The following is a 24461-nucleotide window of genomic DNA, read 5'->3' on the forward strand; positions in this document are numbered from 1 at the left end:
GGAGCTCACGGAGGTGTTAGCTTTTGTAATGCAATGCCCGCTGTCACGTATAACGAATCGTACTGCAGGGGGTCAAAGACGGGATTTTTCACACGTCAACTTCATAGCCAGCAGCCGGAAACGGTGTAAAAGCTGAATATCTCTCCCGGAAATGTGCCGCATTGTTGACCAAAGGTGTCGCTCTGTGGTCGGTCAGCGTGCGACCATTGCGGCTCTGTGCCTCGGGACGGCCGTCCTCCTCCTGCGGCCCGAGTTTTTGTCGAAGCACTCTTTTCTACTGCCGGTGACGTCAGCGGTAATACCTGGCGTCACTCACTAGCCTGCTTACAAGCTGATACAGAGGCAACAGAATGAAAGCGGTCAAAAACGACGCAGGTCCTCCGGCGAAAGTGACCGCGAGTGGAGGGAGCGACCGCGCAGCTACTTCTACAAGGGACTGAAGCTGCCCAGCGGACGCAGGGTGGACGTGCGGTACCGGAACAAGTTCATCCGGTATGCGCTCACTGTAACTGCTCTGCACATATACGCACCGGATCTGCCTGACTGCCGCAATGCTTGGTTCTGGACCAGGTGTTGTGTCACGTGTGCAATCCGGAAGAACAGGCGTTCTAGACAAGTGTTTTGACCTCTGTAGCTAGAAGCGCCTGGCATCTTTGTTTTGTGTTTTAGAAGTCCATATTTTCCACATTGCAACGCTTAGGTATAGGCCGACGAATGTTCACAGGGCAAATGAGCCAACGGGGCACAAATACGTCGGTGAAGCAGTTGATCGCGATTGCGCCCGTATATTTTGACCAGGGCCCTGTATAGGTAACTCTACCCAGTGGAGCAGCTGAGCTGGCGGCGTTGTATACAGCGGAGCCTCCGCTCGTGCTCATCCAGCAAACGCACTTTCTGCCGCCGTTCACAGCAAGTGGGCACACAGGAAAGTCCACGGCGAGCCGTGCTTCATCGGTTGCATCCTCGTGCTCATGGTCCTCCTTGTGGCGGTGCTCTGCGCCTACGTGTCGAACCAAGGTGAGCCCCGTTTGTCGTCAGGCATTCACAACAGCGAACCGCTGGCTCTCGTGGGGTGACAATCGATTCTCAATGCCATCGAGCTGTCGCGCGGTGGAATGCGCGAATCGACCGCGTACCTGCTTTCCGAACAGGGAAAAATGGCTGGGGTTCAACGCGGCTTGAGCCTAGCGAAAGTTCCATTAAGCACGGTCTCCACTGTCACAGTTATATGGTTACGTGCTCATACTACCGTAGCTTAGGCGCCACGCAGTTAAGTCCGGTGTGACCTTGCGAGGCACTGAAGGTCATTGTCTCATCCACATCGAAATCGGATGTTGCACCCCGCGGAGTACAGCAGCTCTCGCTCTAGACTCGGTTTTGGAGATGGGCAAAGAGCAAAAGTGAGCCACGTACTGCAAGCGCCGTCTGCGACGTGCGCTTCATGGCAAGCACATTATCCGCTCGTGCGGCCATGCATTTTCGGGCCAACAAGCACGCAGTGAGTTTGCCCTCCCGAACGAATCATGACCGATCGATCGATGGAAGAACTTCTTGATAGGCGTTCAGTTTATTGCAGTGCAGCAAAACGTGTTCAAGAAGTGAACTGCGCTCTGCATGAATCTCGCGCAGCAATGTGACCCTATTTTTCATGCGCATCGCATCTGCTGTTCCGCATTTGACGGTATGAAGAGAAAGCCCGCTCTCGCCGTGGGCAAGGTTTGTGGTTTACGGCGGTTCAACGTCCCAAAGCGACTCGGGCTGCGAGAGACGCCGTAGTGAAGGGCTCCGGGAATTTCGACCCCCAGGGGTTCTTTAACGTGCACTGGCATCGCACGTACAACGCACGGGCCTCTAGGATTTCGCCTCCACCGAGATTCGACCGCCGCAGCCGGGATCGAACCTGTGTCTTTCGGGCAAGCAGTCTCGCCGTGGGCAAATTCGTTGGTCTGTCTGCTTTTCTGCTAATTTACTGCGATGTACAGTTGCCATATTTTATTACAGGACATACTCACTGTAAAACAACGCTTCCTTGCGACGTAGAATTTGCGAAAGTTTGTATCTTTCCAGTCGTAATGTTTTAGGGTTAAGCCACGTACGATACGCTGTCTTCCCGGCATTACCACGGTGGATGAAGTGTCCTTTGAAACTTGCATAGACGGTGGCGCAAGCTTTCCCTCCAATTAGAAACTCTTTGCAATGCACTTTGTTCCCCAACAATGTCGACAGGTGGCGCCTTGGCCAAAGTGCGTCCAGAGTCATTGCATCCAGTGACGCTCTGCGGGGAGATTGGTAAAAGGGAAAAGCGCGGCGTCGGCCAGCGGAGACGCCGAGTGCGCGGCGTGACATTACCGGCGTGCACTGCGGGGCCCCTCCATCGCAGAAACGCTATAAAGGGGCTGTAAGTCTCTTTCACGTGCATGCAAGCGAAAACGATCGCGATTTCTGCCGCCGCGGCGCAAAAACCTGTTTAGAGCCGTCGCGGCGGCCAGAGCGACGAGGTCCCCACAAGATTGAAAATTTTCGCCACTCAATTCGGTCAGTCGCTTGCATGTGAACCGGCCATTAGAGCCGCTCTAGCTGTCATGTACTGCACTCCATGCCACACTCCCAAAGTCTCTCACGCATGCAAACACTGGTTGTGGGTGAACGCAGGAGGTTTCGACTATTACAAACTACGATGAATTTACTCTGGGCGAGGTTCACTTCAGCTCTCGAATCTGTGAAGTGACTCTGATGCGTGAGCATGCGTTAAGTGACGACGGCCAAAGGGCCAGTTAAATGGTTCACCTGCAGCAAAATAAGCGTATGCAGATCACTTTATTTGGGGTAGCCTCAATCAGTGATCACTCTCGCACAGCTGTGCGACTGTCGTTGTCGGATCTTCGTTTCGGAGAACGGGGAAAAATTCCGGACATTTTTATGCCGGCTTGCACCGCATTTAGATTTGCGGGAACGTGTTGAGGCGACGCAAGCCATGTCGTTTCACGTGTTGGAAACAAGTAAAAGCGACTGGTTCGGTCCGGACTCATTGCCTGCTCTCTTTTTCAGGATGGCTTTTCGGAGCGATAGCAATGCGTGAGTAGCACCCCGCCAACATCAGCGGCTGCTCTTAGCGGTGGCGAATAGCGCAACTCGAGAGCGCAGAAGGCGTCCAGGGAGGCGAGCTGAGTATCACTTCTGCTGCATGCATTGTCACACACACGAAAGTCAGTAAACCATTATCTGCACTCGAGGCACAGAGAACGCCCCAGATCTTGATGGAGCTACGGTACTTTCCGCGTAATGGCAAAATTTTACTCAGGAACATGTGACAAGACGGAACACTGCCTCTCAGCAGCCAGGTCGCTGCACTCCTGATTTCGAATTTCAAGGGAAGCCAGGCAAGGGAAACCCTCCACTCTCCTCTAAGACCCGCCCCAGTGCATCCAATAAAGTTTTAGCACCACCACCGGATTTCCAGGGAGATAAGAGACTCACGCTATGAGACCTACAAGGGGCGCAGAGACGTGCACGTTTTCCTAGTTCGCCAATCGCCACATCATCGCGCTCCTGGCGTTGCATGCTTGCAGGCCCACCTTCCGATCTCTTCGCCGTTCCTGCTGTTTTGGTCTGTCTTCTTTATTAATTTTTTTGTCTTGTTCTTGTCTCTTGTCAAGAACAGCCCTGTTCCTCCGCACAAGAAGGCATATGCGCGGCATGCATTGTTGCTAAAAGTTAGTTGCAGCTGGACTGAAAAAGCGCAAAAGGCAAAAATTTAGTGATGTCAGCGCCGGTGTACCATAAGACGCAACCCAGCTTCCAATTGGCTTTATCGCCAGCTTCACTGAGTAGCCAACGAGAAAGGTCGAAAATAATGAAAGTGAAGAGCGGATTAATCTCTGCGTATCGCCGCAGTTAAGCCGAAGAGCACGACGTGGCACTCGTTTGGATCCGGTACCAACACTCTTCTCTACATGGACACCACCGGACCTGCTGCCATTGTCGAGGGTGAGCCGAATATGCGGAACCGAACTGGTCTTATATCCTCTGTGGACATATATATGTGTTATATGCAAACATCCAAGCATTCCAGTTCCAATCAGTGCTCGGGCTCGGACACCACAGGCTCTCTGTGATCCGAAGACAGCGTCTAACCTCACAAGTTGTTTGCAGCACTGTGAAAGTAGAGCTCTCTCCTCCAATTAATCAGGGCTATGGAAGACAAATTATTTGAGCAGTGTTGTGACTATTTTTCAAACAATAATTTCAGCAGTCAAAAAGTAGTTTGCGACGGCGTTTTGAAAACATAGCGAGCGTTTCATTCACTGGTTAAATTAGCAGAGAGAAAGTCCGCAGGAACACAGCACTGCGAAGTGGTACGCTGCCATTCGTAGACATGGCGTCCGCCGAGTCGGCCGAGTCTCCCGCGCGTAGCGACTAGTGTTCTTTCCTTCCCAGAGATGGAGCCACCAGTCGCGGGGGTGAGAGGGAACACGTCTTGTAGCGCACGCAGTTGTGATTGGCTCAGACCGCCGCAGCCTTCACAGCGCTGCAAACGACTTGTGAGATGGAGTATAGGAGCCTTAATTTTCGGGTTTTATTTTCTTCAGTAATCGAAGAGGGGGGTGGGAGAGGCGTGAAGTGAGGACAGGGACTAAGTGAGAGGGCAGAACGTCCGGACTTTCTCCTTTTCTATCCCGAATCACCAGCAAGTTCAGCTACAAGTATAGCTCGTTTAACAAATCTTTTCATGGAAATAATCGGCTGGGGTCAAGTTGTACCCGGATACGAAGGGCCCTGCGTGTAGTGACGTAGTAGTGGGAGATAACATAATCAATGGTTCGACGAAAGTTCGTCTGGTCAGGCATTGTATTAAAAAAAAAGGAATGCGGTCACTGACCATGTCATGAAATGTCATGGAACCTCGTACGAGGTTCCGAAACGTCTTTGAATTTCATGACATGGTCAGTGACCGCATTCATTTTTCTTTAGTAGCGGGAGAGGGGGGAGCTTCAGACGACAGTTGAGGCGGGGGCGTTCATATATTTCTCCTGACCCCCGTCCCTCGCCGGCTTTACAGGACATAAATGGCAAAGGGTGCTTCCTTTCGTGGCGTTGAGTAAACTCCCTGTCTCACAGATAGCGTGTGAAGTCGCAGATACAGGCGGCTGTGCTGGTGTTCAAGCATCCTTCTACTCGCTTAAACTCGGCAGCTTCCTGGGAACACCCTTGTTATATTTTTTTAATGAAACACCCATCCGAAAAAAGAAAGGCCACCACTGTCTGGAAGACGTTGAAGTAACGAGCGTTAGCCGTTTGGTTTACCAGATGAAGAAAGCGAAGAACGCGCCGCTCGTCTCGTGAAACGGAATGTAATACCCTTTGAAACTGGGAGGGTTGCCACCATGCTCGGACGGACGGTACACAAATGTCCCGGATGGATACAACTTGTTGTCGGAGTATATACCGGGTATCCCAGCTAAGGGTTAAAAAATAAACCATTAGACACAGGCGGGTGAAACCAGTTGCATATTGGTGACAGCCATCTTGCGCACCACAGGCAATTTTTTGTATCGCAATGAATTAATAGTTTCAGTTTAATTATCTAAATTAATAAATTTTAACTTTAGGCAACAAATGGTATTTGGAAAGTTGTAGAGCACCTTCAGAAACCCCCATTCGATCACTTACGATAAGGATATACTCACGTCCCTTTTTTTTCCCGGCTGCAAAGAAAGCTCGCGAAATACAAAATAAACCACGTGACTAACGCACTCGCGCGTCAAGATCGTGCGGCTCTCAAGCGTGGATTGAGCAAACGAAATCACCTGCAGCCTTGACTCGACCGCCCCGCACCAGCGGCAGGCCGATATGTTGGCGGTGGTTTCTCGTCTGCGTCGGCCAGAGGCACATATGACGGTGCGAGTAGCAGCGAGCGCGTCGCTCTTTGCTTTCGCGATATGAAGTCACGGGGCCGTTCCAGTGACTTTATCGCGATACAGACTACCAAGCTCGAAGGATACAAATGGGAGGAACTTTATTTGGCAGTTATCAAAGAAAAGATAGTGGCGGTTCAAGACTTCGCTGCGCGGCGATTAAAGCCGTGGCTCGTGGCTGTTCTGGAGCCATCTCATTTCGTTTGTGACCAGTTACAATAAGTGCTCAAATAGGTCGCCTTGGGGAACAATACAGCTCTGGCATCTTGTTTCCACATGAGCCGTTGCATTTCTTACGACCGCCTCAGGCGTATTCAAGCAGACTTGCCTTATTTTATTTTTCAGGTCCCGGGGTGTGGAAGTTGGTGCCCTGCACACCTTGTCCTTAATGTAACCCTACAAAACGTAGGGTGTCATATCAGGTGACCTGGCTGGCCAATTCACGGGACCCAGTCGTCGTCTGCCGAAACGCTGCGTCGAGCCAGGTCCGAGCCTTGGCGCTGCCGTGCTGAAACCATGCACCTGTGGCCCTGGCGAGCGGCAAGTTCGAAGGGAGATCATCAACGGGTCCTTTGGGGATGTCATTGACGTAGCGCTCTACTGTCAGTGTCTGGTCGAAAAACACAGGCCCGAGCAAACGACCGTCGAAAATTCCGCACCAAACACTGAACGACCATTGGTAATGCTGCCGCGTGTGTAAAACCCAGTGGGGATTTGATTCGCTCCAGTAGTGGGCATTGTGCATGTTTACCTGCTCATTTCGCGAAAAACTCGCCTCGTCACTTCATATCACTTTGCTAAAAAATCCGGATCGGCTTGCGTTTCTAGCAGAATCCAATTAGCAAAATCTGTCCTGCTTTGGAAATCCCGTGGCACCAGAGTTTGATGCAAATGCACATGGTACGGATGCAGGCGGTTCTTCCGCAGTATCCGCCACACTGATGACTTGGAAACTCCGGTATCTTGGCTCACGCTCCGGAGGCTTGCCTGGGGATCCAAAGTGAATAGCGATACAATGTTCGTATCAATATCCTCACCAAAAACGGGTGCTATGCGTCGTGTGGACGCAAAGCTGCCCATCCGTCGCAGCGTCTGGAAGGTACGCAGGATCGTTATTGGACATGGCCGTCTGCCTGGGTGCCGTTGTTGCATAAGGTCTGCAGCGCGCCTTCTGTTCCCATGAGATGCTCCTAGGGCCAGAACCATGTCTGCTTTCTCTTTATTTGTAAACGGCATGTCTTAAACGCTGGAAATCACTACACCAAAGCTTCCATCTCGCTTGTGACAGGCATCACAAAAACACACGACAAAGTTTGCCTGACCACTGTTTCCAGCATTCAAAATCCTCTTCAGGGAGCTACGACACTGTCGCCAACAACTCCCGACGAAAAAGTATGCCTTGAATTTTTCTTTTACTTCTATGTGACAAAGCAAACTCGCCATCTCAGTGTCTTGTGAGATTGGGACTATGTCGTTATCGCAAAAGCGCGGCGCGCTCGCTGCAACTTGCACCGTTACGCGTGCCAACTGTCTGACGCGGACGACGGCCTGCCGCTGCTGCGGGGCTGTCGAGTTAAGGCTGCAGCTGATTTCGTTTGCTCAAACCACGCTTGAGAGCAGCACGATCGTGGCACGCGAATGTGTTAGTCACGTGGTTTTTGTATTTAGCGGGCTTTCAGCCGGGAAAAAAAGACATGAGTGTATCCTTATCGTGAATGATGTAATGGGGGTTTCTGAAGGTGCTCTACAACTTTGCATATACAATTTGTTACGTAAAGTGAATATTTATTAATTCGGCAATTCAAATAATTAATCTATTAATTGTGAAACAAAAATTTGCCTGCGGTGCGCAAGATGGCTGTCACTAATATGCAACTGGTTTCACTCGGCTGTCTATAATAATTCATTTTTAACCCTTGGTTCTAGTTAGCTGAGACACCCGGTATAGCGGAACGAATGTACAAACATATAGCGGTCCCGTAACGGGAAAGTTTTCCTACCCGTTATAGGATATTTTTTAATGAGGGGGTGTAAAGGGACGGGAGAGGACAGCCAATTTTGATGGTTGCCATCTTGGATTCAAAAATGTTTAATGGCCTCCATTTTTTTATTCGAGAAACCGAAACTATGCCGCCATTTCGTCCCTTGACGACATACATAGTTCCACCTCTGTCCGCCAAATTGGACAGTGACGTCATTATTGGCACGTGGTTGTTTCTATAACGCTATTGTAGATGGCGCTACAAGTCTCGATGCGAGATGTGCTGTTTTCTACTTGCTGCCACAGATGGCACTGTGATCTCAGGGTGGTAAGGCATGGCTAGGTGGATTGAGCCACCGCCCGATTTAAAGGGTTCAGCCGCATCCATCCATCCATCCATCCGTCCGTCCGTCCATCCATCCATCCATCCATCCATCCATCCATCCATCCATCCATCCATCCATCCATCCATCCATCCATCCATCCATCCATCCATCCATCCATCCATCCATCCATCCATCCATCCATCCATCCATCCATCCATCCATCCATCCATCCATCCATCCATCCATCCATCCATCCATCCATCCATCAATAGCAGACCCCACGAAATCTGTGCTGTGTAAGAGCTAACGCTCTTAAAGAAGTTCCTGGCTACACCCTTTGGGGGTTAGCGCAAGACCTACGGGCCCCAGGTGAAGAGACGACCTCGCTACGCCACTGCCTGCGTAGTGTGTGCATGTCACCATTTCGTGTGAGAACGCCGGATGATAGGAATCGCTATAGCACCCCTGCGAGAAATCTCGTTTGTGCTGTGCAATGTGTCCAGTCCCAACCTTAAACCCTTTTCTCTGGCTGTGTTTGCAGCTTCTCCAGACACACCGCCTTCGGACGAACTGGTCTTCGGAAATAATGCGACTGACATCGCTGACGACGCACTATTATTGCGGGCGTCGGTTAGGTCCGCGAACATGTCGGAGGTAACCGTGCGGTCCAGAAGGCACATTCGGAGTCGCGGCGACCAGAAGGCACAGCGTGTTCCTCCGCCGTTGACCTCAGCGCTACCGCGCAACTTAAAGAATTCACGTGCTCTGCTAACGAGAATGCCTGCCTCCGCTAGCCCCACCCGTATGCTGTCGGACAACTATGGCATGCAGTTAACCTTCCCGGAGCGGAACCTCTGGGAAGTACTTCGCCACCCGAAGAATACGTCTACTCGGCGCGTCGCTCACTTGCGGTCCACCGCCGACAGGCACACCGAGCCGAACGGAGAAAGGCTGACGACCGACCGCGGCGTCTCGGCGTCGCTTGTCGGTGGTGGTTACTACTCGCTCTTGAGACATACGCCAACTGCCGTCAAGCTAGCCAATGGCGTGAAATCGGCTACGAAAGCTACGGACAGATCACAGGGATGACTGACTTCAGTGCCGGGGCATCACTGGCGGCGCATGAGTTTGAACGGAGAAAAGTATTGAACGATGTGAAGGATCTTTTTGGTTGCATGAAAGGAAATAAATGCTAATACGGTTTAATACACACGGGCATCAATTCAAAGTGCTCTGGGGCACTTTTAAGCGCTGAGGGTGGTACCTGCCCTCCTCATCAGATAAACTTTCTAGGAAAGAACCGCATCTGTTCTTTCTTGTGCTGATGAAGAAAGGCCTAGATATGCATTATGCGCATCTTTATTTCGAAGCGCTTATTCTTTAATATAGATATTTTTTATGCGGCGCACGAGTATGGGTTTTCGTAGCATGCAAAAATTACCCCTTTCTAGACATATACATCACCCGTGACGTGGGCTTCTCGACACAGCGATGCCGGATTTTCCGCCGAAACGCTCTCGCGTGGTTGATTTACTTATTGATTAATTGAAAACGCCTTTATTTGCTGAATATTCGTAGAACGCTTGGGTAGCCCACCTAGTCCGGTAGTCCACTGGTTATTGCTGCTGCGCTGGCCCTCCCCACCAGCCAGTGCTGACGGTCAGGATCATCGCTGAGCAGAATAGCCTCCCACTGCTCCTCTGAGGGTTTGGGATGGGGTCAACTATGGAATTAAATTGGCATGCCCACACCACGTGGTAGAGGTTGGCTACCTCTCCACAGTGTGGGCACTGCGGATAGTATATAGTGTAGGGTACCACTGTTGTAACTTAGCTGGCGTTGGGTATGTATTGGTTTGCAATCTTCTTAGGGTGTTGTCTTCTAATTTATTGAGGGATTTGTGTGGTGTTGGGTACTCCTTCCTGGCTGTTCTGTATGGTGCGAGATTGTCAGCATACCCTGCTGAAGCAGTTAGGTCGCAGCATCCTTCATGGTCATCAGGAGGAGACACCCGGTACAGAAGAGCTCGGGCATGCCTGTGAGCGACTTCGTTTCCTCATGGTAGTTCCAGGTGACCGGGAAACCAGGTGACTGAGGCTTGGCTGGGCGGATGCTTAATCAGCAATGACAACCCTGACCTGTGAATTAATCCATTATTGAAGTTGCGACAGGCGTTCTGGGAATCAGTGAGTACAACGGCGTTGGGGTTAGATGCTATAGCTAATGCCATAGCTGCTTCCTCTTCGTGAGTGGGGTTGAATGTTTTCATCGAGGCGCAGTTCACCATCGATCCTGAAGGCGTAAGACCACAATAGTCGTCACTCCATTCTTTGGTCCTGCGGCGTCCACGTAAAGGGTGTTAGGTTGCTAGAAAAAAAGGGTGTTAGAAAAAAATAAGGGATCAAGACGATCGCTGTTGACAGAAATGAACGGCCATGACCACTGTCGAAGAAACTCCTCCTCCCCCTAGGAAATGAGTCCCTCCGATGAGAAACTCCCTTCGAAGACGGCGTTGTATTGGCCACGTCGAAAGCCGCCAGCGACCAGGGTGCGCCATAAACTAAAAAGGCGAGCAAAACGGCCGCGGGAGAGGAAGCACGGAATCCCGCACTAACCGCGCGCCAGAAGACCACGCAGGATTAGATTCCGGGAGCGGGCAGTTCGGACAGGTACCGTAGCGTCACACACCCCACCGCTCTGACCGATCACAAGCAGGCGGCACTGCCCAACTATGTTTCCAGGCAAAGTCGCGTAGGTGATCTGGTGGAGGTGTCGACCCTACTGAACGTGGCGCACGGGCGAGCACCGATCCACCGGCATGTCTACCACATGGTGTGCGACAATGTTGAAATCACTGCGCTTACATGGCTGAAAAGAGGGCCACTGACGAAGCAAAGAAAGCTCTGCTTGAGGTCCGTGATTAGCAAAAGCCGCTCAAAGTGCAAAGAATGGCCGAAAAAGGGTTAGTGCCAGAGACAAAATACTCCCCAAAACTAACAGCGAGGACGTGACGGACAAAGTTAGGAAGACAAAATCTTTCCGCTCCCGTGGTTGTCTGCATCCTGTTGCATTTTTTTTTCCAGTAGGAATAATGTCACTAATAGAAAACAAACTTTCATCCTCCGCCGGCATCGACAATATCAGCGCCAAAATGCTGAAGAACACTAAAGATACATGTTCACCTCTGTTGTGCTTGTCATTCACTCAGTCGCTCTACACAGGCCAAAACACGGGAAGGTCGTTCAAGTCTACAGATCAGGTAACAAGAACTCACCGCTAACTACACTCCCATCTCTCTAAATATTGTGTTCCTTGCAAGATCATGGAAAATGTCTATACCCGCATCATGACACTTCTGGTTTCTGAAAAATTTTTCCATCCTGCGCAGCACGGGTTTCACCGGTGTTACTCCCGTGAGACTCAATTTTCCAGATTCTTACACGACCTGCCCGATATAGCCTAGATTCTAATGTACAGACTGCACCCCGATATTTTGAAATGGATTGAAGGGTTTTTAACTAATCGTTCTCAGTTTGTCTCTGTTAATAACAAAAAGTCTAATCCATTCTTAGTAATTTTTTGAAGCTTGGAAAAAATCCACCTTAGTGCAAATAAATTCACACAGACAAAACAAAAGATACAAGGAGACAACGGACAGGCGCCAATCCGTTGTCTCCTTTTCTCTTTTGTTTTGTCTGTGTGAATTTATTTGCACTAAGGTGGATTTTTTCCAAGCTTCAAAAAATGCTAAACCAACTAGCCCAGCAACATGCCTTACTGGACCACTCTTAGTAACGTCAGGCGTCCCGCAGAGATCTATGCTCGGCCTGCTAGTTTTTCTCATATACATAAGGGATTTGCCGTCACAAGTAACATCTAACATACTTAATATGTTCGCTGACGACTGTGTAATCTGTCGTGCTATTTTTTGCCCCTCTGGCCAATCTTCTCTTCAAACTGATCTAAATGCTGTTCAGGACTGGCGTAACAAGTGGCTAATGGAACTAAACCCACATAAGTGTAAATCTCTGTCCATCCACCGTCGCTGTAATCCTCTTGTCTTTCCTTGTGTAATCTGTAAAGTTCCTGTACAACTATAGTACAGACATGCAAGTATTTAGGCATACGAACCCCAAGCGATCTTTATTAGAGTTTGAAAGTTACTAACGTAATAGCATCAGCGAACAGGGCGCTTAAAACGTAATTTACACCATGCTTCCCTACATGTAAAGTCGTCAGCCTACAAACCATTCGAGAGATTTGCATCGCCCATTTCGAATCCCCAATCAAGCTTTTCTTGTTAGTGCTCTCGAATCTGTTCAAAATCGCGTTTGATTCTTTCATCGTATTCCTGTGCTTTAGGAACAACATCTGTATCGCTCCGTCGTCGCACTGCCAGCCTACGTCTATTTCACAAAATATTTCACAGCTCTACGCGCGTCGCACCTTATTATCTTCCCCCCACAGGCATATCACACCGCATCAGGTACAAGATGCCCGTCAGTGTACTCGCCCTAGCTGTCACGTTTTAAATTGCTTTCTTACTCGCACAGCTGCAGACTGGAACGACCTTCCAAACAACGCTGTTATCATCCCAGTCAGTTGAAGATGTTAAAGAGTTCCTCTTATTGCAACCATGTTTTTTTGATCAGTCTAGCCACCCCTTATGTAGCACCCCTTATTAGGGCCTTGAGGGCAATAAAATGCAATGAAAGAATAACACGAGCCACAAGCTCGGTTCCGCCTCTCTCTCTCTCTCTCTCACACACACACACACACACACACACACACACACACACACACACACACACACACACACACACACACACACACACACACACACACACACACACACACACACACACACACACACACACACACACACACAAAAAAAGAAAAACCGCAGTCTGCACACGCCTTATGAGGGCACCAGAAGGCACCCGGCATGACGAACTGAACCACATCGCACATGAGGTCTAATGCCTTCTTCGACCGGAAACCGCACACCAACCCAAAATTCAGCACAGACGTAGGTCACGCCCAAAATGTGCATCTGCGCGCACCACTGCAAAGGTATCGCAGAAGTGATACGCACAAAAAAGTAATTACCACGAGTAATTAAGGGCAGCCCCAGACAAGGAGGCGTACTCCTCACGAAAAACATTTAAAGCTTGGCAGACGGTCTGGGCCTGCCAACAGAATCCCAAACTATACCCTGTTCTCCATCCCACTAGAGAGGACTGGGAGGCGACCCTGCTCAGCAGCTCCGGACTAGAGGGACAACGCGCTCTGGTCCAACGAGCTCGAGCGGCGGCGTCGACCAATGACGTCCCGGACGGCACCTTGTTTAGTAGAGCCCGCGGGCTTCACCCTCTCTCATTGCTGAATAAAAGTTTTCACCACCAAAGAGGCTGCGTTCATCAGCTAATCAGCATACGCGGACGACGTTCTTAGGAGCTACACAGCACAGGTGGGTGTAAACGAGGCACGCTGCGAGCAGTGCTGGAATATAGCCACTTACCCCGGGTCCTCGTGTGGTTAGGCATGTCCCCGTCAGCGGAGGTCACCTGCACAGACAATCGGAATCCCTATGGCTACTTCCTATTCTGTTGCGTACCGGGCGCAGTGCTTACGCAAGTTTGCGCAACGCGTTTATTTATTTACCCTCGGGGTCGTTAGGCGTTACAGAGTGGAGTGGGAATAACAAACAAGTACAAAAACGAAAACAGTAGCTAAAAACTTGAATATAGTTACAGCACACACTGGTATAAAATCAATAACAGCATTAACAAAAGGCAGCATTACACAAAGCAAACCACAAAAGAAAACAGAGGCTAATAAATTAAAGCATGGTTATAGACAGAGACACATAAAATTAATAACAGTGTTACGAAAGGCAGCAGTATCAGTCATGATTGCACAGCGTTCATGCACAGCTGAGCCAGATCCTTTGATACTTTCGTGCTGGCCATAGATTCAGTGCGTAACCCCACGGAAGAGCTTCATATACAGATTAGATTGACCGCTTCGACCAGAGGCACAGCCTCTCTATTTCAAGAAATACTAGCGCCTTTCAGTACACGCATTGCCGGACACATGGTAAAATGAGTTGTTGCCCTATATAAAACTAATAAGGAAGCATAGAGCTTGCGCCTAAATTAATGGTTTTATTCCAAGCCCCGCCGCGGTGGCTCAGTGGTTAGGGCGCTCGACTACTGATCCGGAGTTCCCGGGTTCGAACCCGACCGCGGCGGCTGCGTTTTTATGGAGGAAAAACGCTAAGGCGCCCGTGTGCTGTGCGATGTCAGTGCACGTTAAAGATCCCCAGGTGGTCGAAATTATTCCGGAGCCCTCCACTACGGACCTATTTGTTCCTCTCTTCTTTCACTCCCTCCTTTATCCCTTCCCTTACGGCGCGGTTCAGGTGTCCAACGATATATGAGACAGATACTGCGCCATTTCCTTTCCACCAAAAACCAATTATTATTATTATTCTCCAAGAGTAAACCTGACTGTATTCCACTCTGCCCTTAATGGGGCCACTAGTTAATAGTCTTGGAACTCCGAGATTCGAGTGCCCTGGGCGCGCTGTTGAGAGAGCGTTCGACATTTGAAGGTCCTCCCACAGACCGCCTTATTGAAATGATGTCAGCGGGCAGACATGTTTCATTGGCAGGCACGCACGAAGTACGTGCCTGCCAATGAAATACCAATGAACAACGACATCTGGAACGCAGGGGCGAGCCATTCTGCATGGCTCTGAAGCAAACCCGGCGGGTAGTGCGAGAAAAAAACGTGTGCGAAAAACTGCGATGCATCTGGCAGCCTTCCAGTTGTTTCCAGCGGCCACGAACAAGCAGAGGTGAAGAGCGCGCGCAAAAGCCGCGCATTGGCGGCGACGAACAAGACTGTGCGAGCAGAGATAAACGCAACAATACTGCTTCTGCAATTCCCAATAGCGTTGGCAGTCTACGGTGACATGAATGGATATAGTTGTGCCCCTCGAAGTGGCCGAGCTCAAGAGGAATACATAAAGAGAGCGAAAAATGTTCTTGACGTGACGATTCAATGCGAACTTGTGTGGCGTAGTATATAGTCACGTGTGCCAATGCCCAAATCTTGGAAATTTCCCGCCAAAGGCTCAATTATGACACCGTTGAGAAAGCTCTCTGCTCGCGCACGTTAATTGTTGGCTGATAAATGAGGCACGAGCTCAGTGACGTGAGCTTAGAATGATACGTCAAGCTTAGGCAGACAGGCAGTCAACAGTATCGGCGTAACTATGGAGGGCTCCTTTTCAACATATGCGAGCGATATGGAAGATGGATGCCGTGCAGATTCGAGCCGATTGCGCGCCTGTGGCTGAGTTAGAGAAACAGAGAGAGATAAAACTTCTATTGTGATTCGGGGAGGTTGCTCGAGCAACTTGGGTCAAGGCGCCACTGGCTTTCGCGGACTGAAGGACTTGCTGAACCAACTTTAGTTGCTGATCCAGGGCCTCCTCCCATTGCTCATATGTCGGGTTGGACACAGTTAAGTGTTTTGGTTTCGCTGTGCATTCCCACGATATGTGGTAGAGCGTAGGCCGAGCTCCACACCAAGGACATGTATTCTGATATTGAGTGGGGCTAATTTTGTGTAGGATGAACAGGTTATGGAAAGTGTTGGTCTGAATTTTCCTCCAGTCTATGGCTTCGGAGGAGTCGAGTTTTGTGTGAGGGGGTGGGTAGTTTCTGCGCTCCAGCCTAATATGTTCTAATCTGTCACCATAGGTGCTAGGCATGGGCGTGGGGTAGGGATGAGGATCCGCCCGGTTGGGTAAACCTCGGGCTACATGGTTGGCTATCTCATTGCCAGCTAGTGACCAGGTGTCCATGTTAGTTTGTGTGTTTGGCTTAGATTGCCAAGTAGCTCTGTTGCTCTTGAAGGAATCCTGCCATTAGGAAAGTCTCGGCATGCTTGTTGGGAGTCTGCTATATCGTGGGAGGACTCTCCTTTTTGGTCTACGTGTTTGATGGTGATAGCTATTGCCAGAGCTTCTGCAGAGGAGGCGTTTTCTGCATAGATAGACGCTTGGATAGCCGGTTTTAGTTGGTGGTCAATCGCAGCGACTGAGAACTTTCCCGGCGTGGGGTAGGCCCCAATGTCTGCGTAGATGGCATCACGGTCTTGTTTTAGTTGTTTCTGAAGTGCCTTTGCTCTCGCTTGTCGCCTGCCTTGCTGATGAGCATGATGCATATGACGCGGGATTGGGCTAACGGTGATCTTCTCTCGGGTTTGGATTGGAAGAGAGGTTTTACTGCCTCTTGTCTCCAGCCCCGGTCGTTTCCCTAATTTAGACGGGATCGTCCTTCCCCCATTTGTTGTTACCAGCCGTTCTTTTTGACTTTCCAAGAGGGCTGAGTTAAAAACCGAAGGCTTCTTCCATGCTATGGATGCGAGCGGCTTTATAAAATAGCCTTTCCTCTTCATCTCAGGATAGCAAACCGGTTTATTCGCCCGGTCAAAGCCTGTTTCACAGGCAGGCAAAAACGCTCGCGGCCACACAGCTGTTTCGTACTGAGGTAATCGCGCCAAGTGGTACGGTACGACGTGTTCTCTGCCACTCGGCGCGAAGTTGCTCAGTATGAAGCACCCGCTCTCGCCTTGTTCACCTGACTCGAGCGGAGAGAACGACGAACAACGGCGCGCCGCTCCCACAGCGCGTAGGCTGCCTGCTTGACCTCCAGAATTCATCATCATCAGCCTGACTGCGCCCACCGCATGACAAAGGCCCCTCGCATACCTCTCCAATCAACCGTAGGGAAAACATTGTTTTAGAGCGAAAGCTGTGTGCTGCCCCCGTTCTCCAAGATCATGTCGGCATGCAAATCGACTCTGGGAGGCAGTGGAGCGCAACATGAAGGTAAATAAATGAATATAAACAAATAAGACAATCAAATAAATAAAAACCGAAATAAACAAAAATAAAATTAATAGAAGGAGAAAATATAAGGACTAAAATAAAATAAATAAAAAGCAGCTTTCACTCTGCATTAAGGTCCGGCAGAATTGCGGCGAACTTGCGTCAATTTTTCGGTTTACGGGGGTTCAACGTCCCAAAGCGACTCAGGCTGCGAGGGACGCCGTAGTGAAGGGCTCCGGAAATTTCGACCACCTGGGGTTCTTTAACGTGCACTGACATCGCACAGTACACGGGCCTCCAGAATTTCGCCTCCATCGAAATTCGACCGCCGCGGCCGGGATCGAACCCGCGTCTTTCGGGCCAGCAGCCGAGCGCCATAACCACTGAACCACCGCGGCGGCTGAAAAAAAAAAAACATTGCTTCTAAACCCAAAACCTGTCGTACAGTGCCGAGCAGCTCTGTCTAGAGCACGTCGGTGGTGCTCTACGGTGAAGCCCCACGGAATATGTCAGCGCCATTTAACGTAAGTCTCTAGTTCTGCGTCCCGTGCTCATGCGGCCAAAACAGAGGGATGCCTGCTCATCGCTTTCTTGTCCAGCCCCCGCCTTGCGAGTTCGTTTGTGACGCTGCGACGGTGGCCAGGGCGTCGCCATGCCGCCGTGTTTCACGAGTGTAACGAGACGGCTAGAAAAGCACGCGCCAGTGACAGCGGATGATCGCGCGTTTCTGCATCCAAGTTCCTAGATCTGTACGCACGCCAAACGCGGTGTGCCTCGCAGCTGATAACCCAGCGCAGACACGCCATCACACAATACGCCTGCAACGCATTGTTGTAACGCGCTAACCTTATACGGACGACCAACTAAGCCCGATTCTCGCGCTCTTAGGCCGGTGTGTGTTTGAAACGTGGTCACCCGCTCTCATTTGCTTTTGCAGCGCGCGATCGCCCGATATCACTTGCACTTGCTCGCATGCCTAGCCGCCTCGCGATTCGCGCGAAAAGCGTTCATTTTCCGGCCGCTGTTACATAATATTCAGCGCGGCCCTGACTGCGTGAAGCGCAAGCACTGAGCGGAAATGAGGCCGAGAACCCACGAGCAGGCAGCGCCTTGTTTTGGCCGCGAATGCGCACGGGACGCATAACGCAAACCCAGAGCCTAACGTTAGATGGCGCTGACTTACTCCGCAGAACAGCGTCGGCGCGCTCTGGACAGTGCTGCTCACCCCTGTGCTCGTTGAGCGGGGGCGCTTACTTGCCTCCCTGATTTCTAGAGCAGGCGGAGCCGACGGCGCCGGGACGTCCCTTCTACATCAGCCAGAGGCAATCACCTCAGCGACTGTCACCTGTGCTGCTCCGATTGGCGCAAGAAGTTTCCCGGCGTAAACATAGGTCGTTATGGCATATATCTTCGCATGAGCATTGCACGCAATTCCGACGCTAATAAAGGGTTGCAACACTCGCGTGTTCAGCAGTGCTAGTTGCAGAACTGACCCGCTTGCAATCGCACTTACCGTTTTCTCTGGCGCCGCTGAAGCTTCGTCCAGGCAAGCCGCGCTGAGAGCGCCGCAGTTGGAAGAAAAGCTGCCGGTGGACGCTTCTTCTGCGGCATCCACCGTGGCTGGCGAAGGTCGGGCTCACGCGATGCCAGGCGCCGGCGGCTTGGAATTTCTCTCACGCGAGAAAAGGGGCTTCAGCTGACGTTACATTACGCCGAGAGAGGCGCTCATTAGTATAATCAGTCAAGGTCATCTTCGAACAAAATCACAGTTAACTAACGAAATGCCATACCGCTGTAATGGCGAGGCCGTGCCGCTGCCGCCTCGTTGCGTGCAGCCCGGTAGGCTTAAGCCAAGTCTCGCTAACTCTCGTCCGCTGTCCCGCAAGAAGCGCGAGGCCATATCTTTGCAATCTTTGGTTCGCATGTGATCCAAGTGACTCGCTTTTTTTTTAGAAGGGGGTTTATCTCGGTTTTAGGCTCTCGCCCCGTCGGGCTTGACTGTTGCATGTGCTTTGCTTTTTTTTTTCGTCTTCCAGGCTGGCGCTCAAGTGCCGCGTCACCTGCTCATCGCGATAGGAGAAACGGCGACAGAACTTATGCTCGGCCGTCGGCGAAACTTCTCGGCCACGTGGCCGGGCATCCTGTAACGTTATTAGACCGTCACGAGAGCAGAAACAGTGGCGGGAAGATTGCGAATATGCGCATCGGGCGAAGAATTATCTTTCGCAGGCCTCCAGAAGTCGAACAACTCTCTTTTCAAGACCTTAAGCGCTGCAGCGAAGGTTAGGAATACGAAGGAGTTCGCTATGCTCATGTATTTTTCTTCCACCCTTCACGCAGAAATGATATGCGGCAGAGCACTTGAATTTGTTCAGCCCAAGACACAGAGAGAAATAACCCTACTGCAGCAGCACTGGCGTGTGAGGGTCGCCCTTTGTATTCGGGGTCTCGACGGGCTGCGACGTTTACACGAAAGCGGCATTTTTCCATTCACTTTTTTTCGGCCAGATTGGAACCCAGATCATGCGTACCCATTTTGAGTGACTGTTTGCGCAGAGAGCCCATCGAAATTTTGGATGATACCAAGTCCGATGGTAACCGCTTGCCACAATTTAACCAGATCACTTTGCTGAAAAAAGTCGCGTCACACCAAGTTATTCTGGACTGCAATGTGGTCGTACGCGCATTGCTATGGGATTTGGAATTCGACCGGTGCTCGACCATCGGCGCCAGGCGGCTCTCAGGTGCAGGTCTGTTTTACCGCTAATTGCCGACGCGGGCATTGAGGGCTTCGGTCATGGTAGCTTCTCGCAGAATGCGCCGAACGAAAAAAAATGATGTAGGTGTGAAATGCTCGTGTGCTGCCTTTCTTTCAGCTTTTCTGAGGCGAGCTTGGGGTGCGTCATTTACACCAGCGAAGTCCACACGCGAGTGTTATTCTGTGCAAGAGTCAGCAAGCTACCGACTCCATGCTGATTGTGGCTCTACAACGATCTCTGACACATTTTCCTTGCACTTTGGGGCTGAGTCACACGATCCCTAGGACGAACGGCGCCACGTTCATATTTATTTATTTACAAATGCTGCTATCTCATGGATTGGGACATTACAAGAGTGGTACAGAAGGTTTCACCTAAAACTAAATTATTAGGAAAGTGCATGGTTACAAATGTGAGTCCAAAAATTTGCACAGCAAACAGTACAGTATCAATAAGAAAACGCATGATTAGCTAATTCGCGCACAAGGTGATAAACAGACATCTGACGTAATGTGCCATCCAAATCGTTCCAAAAGTCGACTGTGAAAGGAACAAATGAAAATTTAAAGCAGCCGAAAAGCGGCACGATGTTAGGCGGGCTGATACGGCGAGTGACGCGCCCGAAGCGGGCTGGGGGAGGGGGGGGGGGGTTGCAAGCTAGGGAAACAGAACGGTCACCGTCGCTTTTAAGCGTCCATTCACCAATAGCTCATTCAGCGAGTGTAGAGAGAAAGAGCTGCGGCATGTAATGTGTCACGTGATTCGCTCTTGTGCTTCGCAGTCACGTGCAACGTTTTTAGATCCTTTGTCATTTTGAAGCTCCCCCGAGCAGAGCACGAGAAGCTCACCACGCGGCGCTGCTGTCTCTCGGCGCCGTTGCGGGAGCCTTCTCGGCCATTAAAATTTGCTGGCTTTTTCTGGGTTGTCAGGTTGAAACTTGAGTCTCATGGCTAAATAACAGTTTGGCCTGTGCGGTAAGGGTGAGATAAAGAGCAGGCTGATGCAAGGTGGCGAAGAGCCGGTCCTTAAAATTCTTCATGCTTTATTTATCGCGTAGCACTTGCGACGTTTAGCCTGGGCATTTCAGTGCTTGTTAGCGTAACGGTTACTTGGGGGAGTGCACAAAGAAATCTGGAAAAGATATAATTCCCTTCGTTCCGTTTCTAGACAACAGTCACGAAATTCCGCGCTCAGTTGTCGCCGCATACAGCACCGTGAGTGGTGTTCTATGCAGTTTTGCACGTTAATGTTCAGAATTATACCTTCAGTGAACACAAACAGGCATCGAGTGATGACAAAGTTAGTCAAAGCTACAGGGGACATGCTTTTTTATTTTCAATGGCGACCTTTTCTTTGATTTCCAGCCCGCGATTCACGTCTCGCGGATAAAAACGCATGCGTTTCACAATGACGAAATGCAGCACATGACATGTAAAAGAAGCCATATGCTCTTCACATCCAAGTCGAGCAAGGTTTAGCAATTCCAGCTCATCTAGTACGTCCCAGAAGATATCCCCCAAAACGGCACCTTCTCTTTAAGGAAATAGAAACTGCCTTGTTTACAATATTGGGAAACAAGCGTGGTACAGCGTCATCTTTCAGTGCCCACTTGTCGCGCGGAAGGACGACAGTGTCACCATTAATATGGTGCGCAGAATGTCCTCGGCATGGAAGGGCACACAACACAGTATTTCGAAAGCTGTCTGTCGAGCCGGGGAATCACGCGCTGCCATTCTTGAAGGCGTGCAGAATCACTGGGCGGCCGGAAAAAAATGCCTTTTCTCGGGCGGCACTGCATTCGAATAATAACCGCTCTTACAGTTACAGCCGGGCACGAAGCAACGCACGCGGCATGTTCACTACTCACTCTGTTCACATAGCCAAGCAACAGAAGCACAGCTGCAAACACGCACACGTGAAAAAGCGCAGCTTGCTACTGGCGGCGACAGTGGAAACGGACCGCGCCGATGGGGCTGGATGGATCGATACGGCTGAACCCTTTAAATCGGGCGGTGGCTCAGGCCACCTAGCCATGACTTATGAAATTTTACACTTGTCTTGAATTTAGCCACCAATCAGATAACCTTCTCTTGGTTACTTCTACCCGCTTAAAATCTACTTTCCCTTCACTGTCCTTAAACCCCAATGCCTTGGATAAATAAGCCCCACTGCTTTCCAGTGTAGGGTGGAGCCCTTTACAGAAAAGTATCAAGTGTTCAGAAAAGTATCAAGTTTTCAGTGCGTGGCGAGCGCCACCGCGCGGCAGGAACAGGAAAGGCCACACTCCGCGCACAGAAGCAGCGCCTCTATATTTAGAGGCTCGCCAAAGCTTTCAAACTGATAAGGGATCCAAAAACGTTGGTCACCTCCGCCGCTCTGGACGCTGGCTTACTCACTTGTGGCACGTGATGCATCACGTGATTTGCTCTCGCTGAAGTCTTGAAAAAAAAAAGGTTAACCAAAGTATCCACCGTGGTGGCTCAGTGGTTAGGGCGCTCGACTACTGACCCGGAGTTCCCGCGTTCGAACCCGACCGCGGCGGCTGCGTTTTAAAGGAGGTGAAACGCTAAGGTGCCCGTGTGCTACGCGATGTCAGTGCACGTTAAATATCCCCAGGTGATCGAAATTAATTCGGAGCCCTCCACTACGGCAACATTTTCTTCCTTTCTTCTTTAATTCCCTCCTTTATCCCTTCCCTTACGGCGCGGTTCAGGTCTCCAACGATATATGCCACAGATACTGCGCCATTTCCTTTCCCCCCAGACCAATAATTAATATTATTATTATGAACCTAAGCTAAACCGTGCCTAACCATGCCTAATTAACGGACCTTTCCCTCTGTATATCCTGGCTCAGCTGAGTTTGCCACGGGTTTCCCACGTTGTGTTCCTCTAAGAGTTTCATTTTTTCTCTTCACTGCGCCCGCAAAACAGGTGCGACATAACGAGCAGGTTTGATAGGGAAACGTTCCCACAAGAGTACATCTCTCAGTGAACTGGGATCAATACGTGATGATTGATGATGGCGGTGCCGCTACGAAAATTACTGGCGGTGTTCATCTCCGACCTGAGCAATCGACGGGACAGAAAACAGGGAGGAAACGCCTTCAACCAGGGATTTATTTTTAGAAGCGTGGAAGAACCGGCCAACAGAAGGATGCACAAAAGCGAAGGCAGGGCAGAAACGTGCAGCGACGCTGAAGGTTTAGATGGTTCATAGCTATCGCGGTAGATAATCGGTCATCAGGGAATGAAAGACGTGGCACCTGTCTCACTTTACGGTGGCCACCTCCACCGAGCCATGATGAAAGGGGAATGAACGGGGAAATGAAGAAAGCGGCGCAGTATTGGAGGGGGTTTAACGTCCCAAAGCGACTCAGGCTATGAGAGGCGCCGTAGTGAAGGGCTCCGGAAATTTGCGCCTTTTGAGTTTCGCCTCCATCGAAACGCGGCCGCCCCGTTCGGGTTATCACGGTAAAGGGTGAGGCAATTCAAATGAATACTTTAACCAAAGGGATGTCTTAAAAGACTCACAGGACGGTTACTAATTTATAACGCGATGTCCAGCGACAGCTGTTGAGGTCCTCTCACTTCGCGACATATTGAGGTAAATAACTTATGCGGGACATGCAGATATTGTACACAGACACCTAGAGACGACTCATTTTATTTTTCAGACGTACTTCGTTTTCATGTGACATTTCGCTCCAATTTTCACCAATACTTGATTCTGAAAGGCGAAACTTATGTATGCGTCTCGGGAGATCGGCACAGAAATGGGAGGAAGTACGTGTTAGAGGAAGTTCGCTGTCACACGTGACGTCACTAGGCTCGGGCCACTCAGCTCGGTGCGTTGCCATGGCATATTTCAGTGAAACCATGAGTGCAACCTTCCTTCTCCTCTCTGGGTGGTTACTGTGGCTGCCATCTACAGGTTACGCTGACTACTACTACAACGAACCCGCTAATAACGTCACTAATTACATTTCGCCGTCGACTATATCCCTGGCTCCGAAATTTCCGGAATTGACAGTTATAAATACCTCGCTGTCACCCTTTGCCATTCCCTTAATTGGTACACATTGGAGTAACATTGGAAAGTTTTAAAATGATTGGTATACCCACGTCCCTACCATTACTACAACCGCTTGCTTAGGTTTTCCAAGCCGTAATCTGCGACTAGCAGCTCCTTCAGTAGAACTGATGACCTAGTTGACGCTCGTTCGTCCCAAACTTGAATACGCATGAGCAGATTGAGAGCCTAATCGCTCATATCTTTCGCTCTGCCTCGAATCTATCGAGAATCGTGCAGCAATATTCATTAATTCCTACTGCTCCTATCATTCCGACTGCCACTAATATGAAGTCAAAACCTAATCCTCCATTTGTTGATTCACGCCGAGTAGCCAGAATATGTTTTTTTCATAAATTTTACTACTAACCACTCGGAAACTGTGTTATCGTGTCTGATCACAGCGTTTATCATGGTCTCAATCACAGTAAAGCAGTCTACCCGCCACCTGCGTATACAACTGCGCATCTAAACGCTTTCTTCTTCTAGACAGCAAAGGACTGG

At 50.2% G+C, this 24461-nt stretch overlaps 1 protein-coding gene and 1 long non-coding RNA gene across 2 annotated transcripts in view; one reads left to right on the plus strand and one right to left on the minus strand.

Moving 5' to 3' along the window:
- LOC144110429 (uncharacterized) overlaps positions 1 to 9432 on the plus strand; it is a 33118-nt gene extending 23686 nt beyond the window's left edge. Inside the window, exons 4-8 of the mRNA XM_077643322.1 lie at positions 376 to 492; positions 911 to 1017; positions 3049 to 3075; positions 3895 to 3987; positions 8764 to 9432. Coding sequence (XP_077499448.1) covers positions 376 to 492; positions 911 to 1017; positions 3049 to 3075; positions 3895 to 3987; positions 8764 to 9311 — 892 coding nt within the window. The 3' untranslated portion in view covers positions 9312 to 9432. The remainder of the gene's footprint in view (positions 1 to 375; positions 493 to 910; positions 1018 to 3048; positions 3076 to 3894; positions 3988 to 8763) is intronic.
- Positions 1 to 18986, minus strand: part of LOC144110050 (uncharacterized) — a 143041-nt gene extending 124055 nt beyond the window's left edge. Inside the window, exons 1-2 of the long non-coding RNA XR_013309688.1 lie at positions 18641 to 18986; positions 13744 to 13789 (exon numbers count right to left, since the gene is read on the minus strand). This is a non-coding gene — a long non-coding RNA (uncharacterized LOC144110050). The remainder of the gene's footprint in view (positions 1 to 13743; positions 13790 to 18640) is intronic.
- Positions 18987 to 24461: the final 5475 nt, after the last annotated feature.

The sequence above is a fragment of the Amblyomma americanum genome, chromosome 11 (assembly GCF_052857255.1).
Source record: "Amblyomma americanum isolate KBUSLIRL-KWMA chromosome 11, ASM5285725v1, whole genome shotgun sequence".
Classification (NCBI taxonomy): domain Eukaryota; kingdom Metazoa; phylum Arthropoda; class Arachnida; order Ixodida; family Ixodidae; genus Amblyomma; species Amblyomma americanum.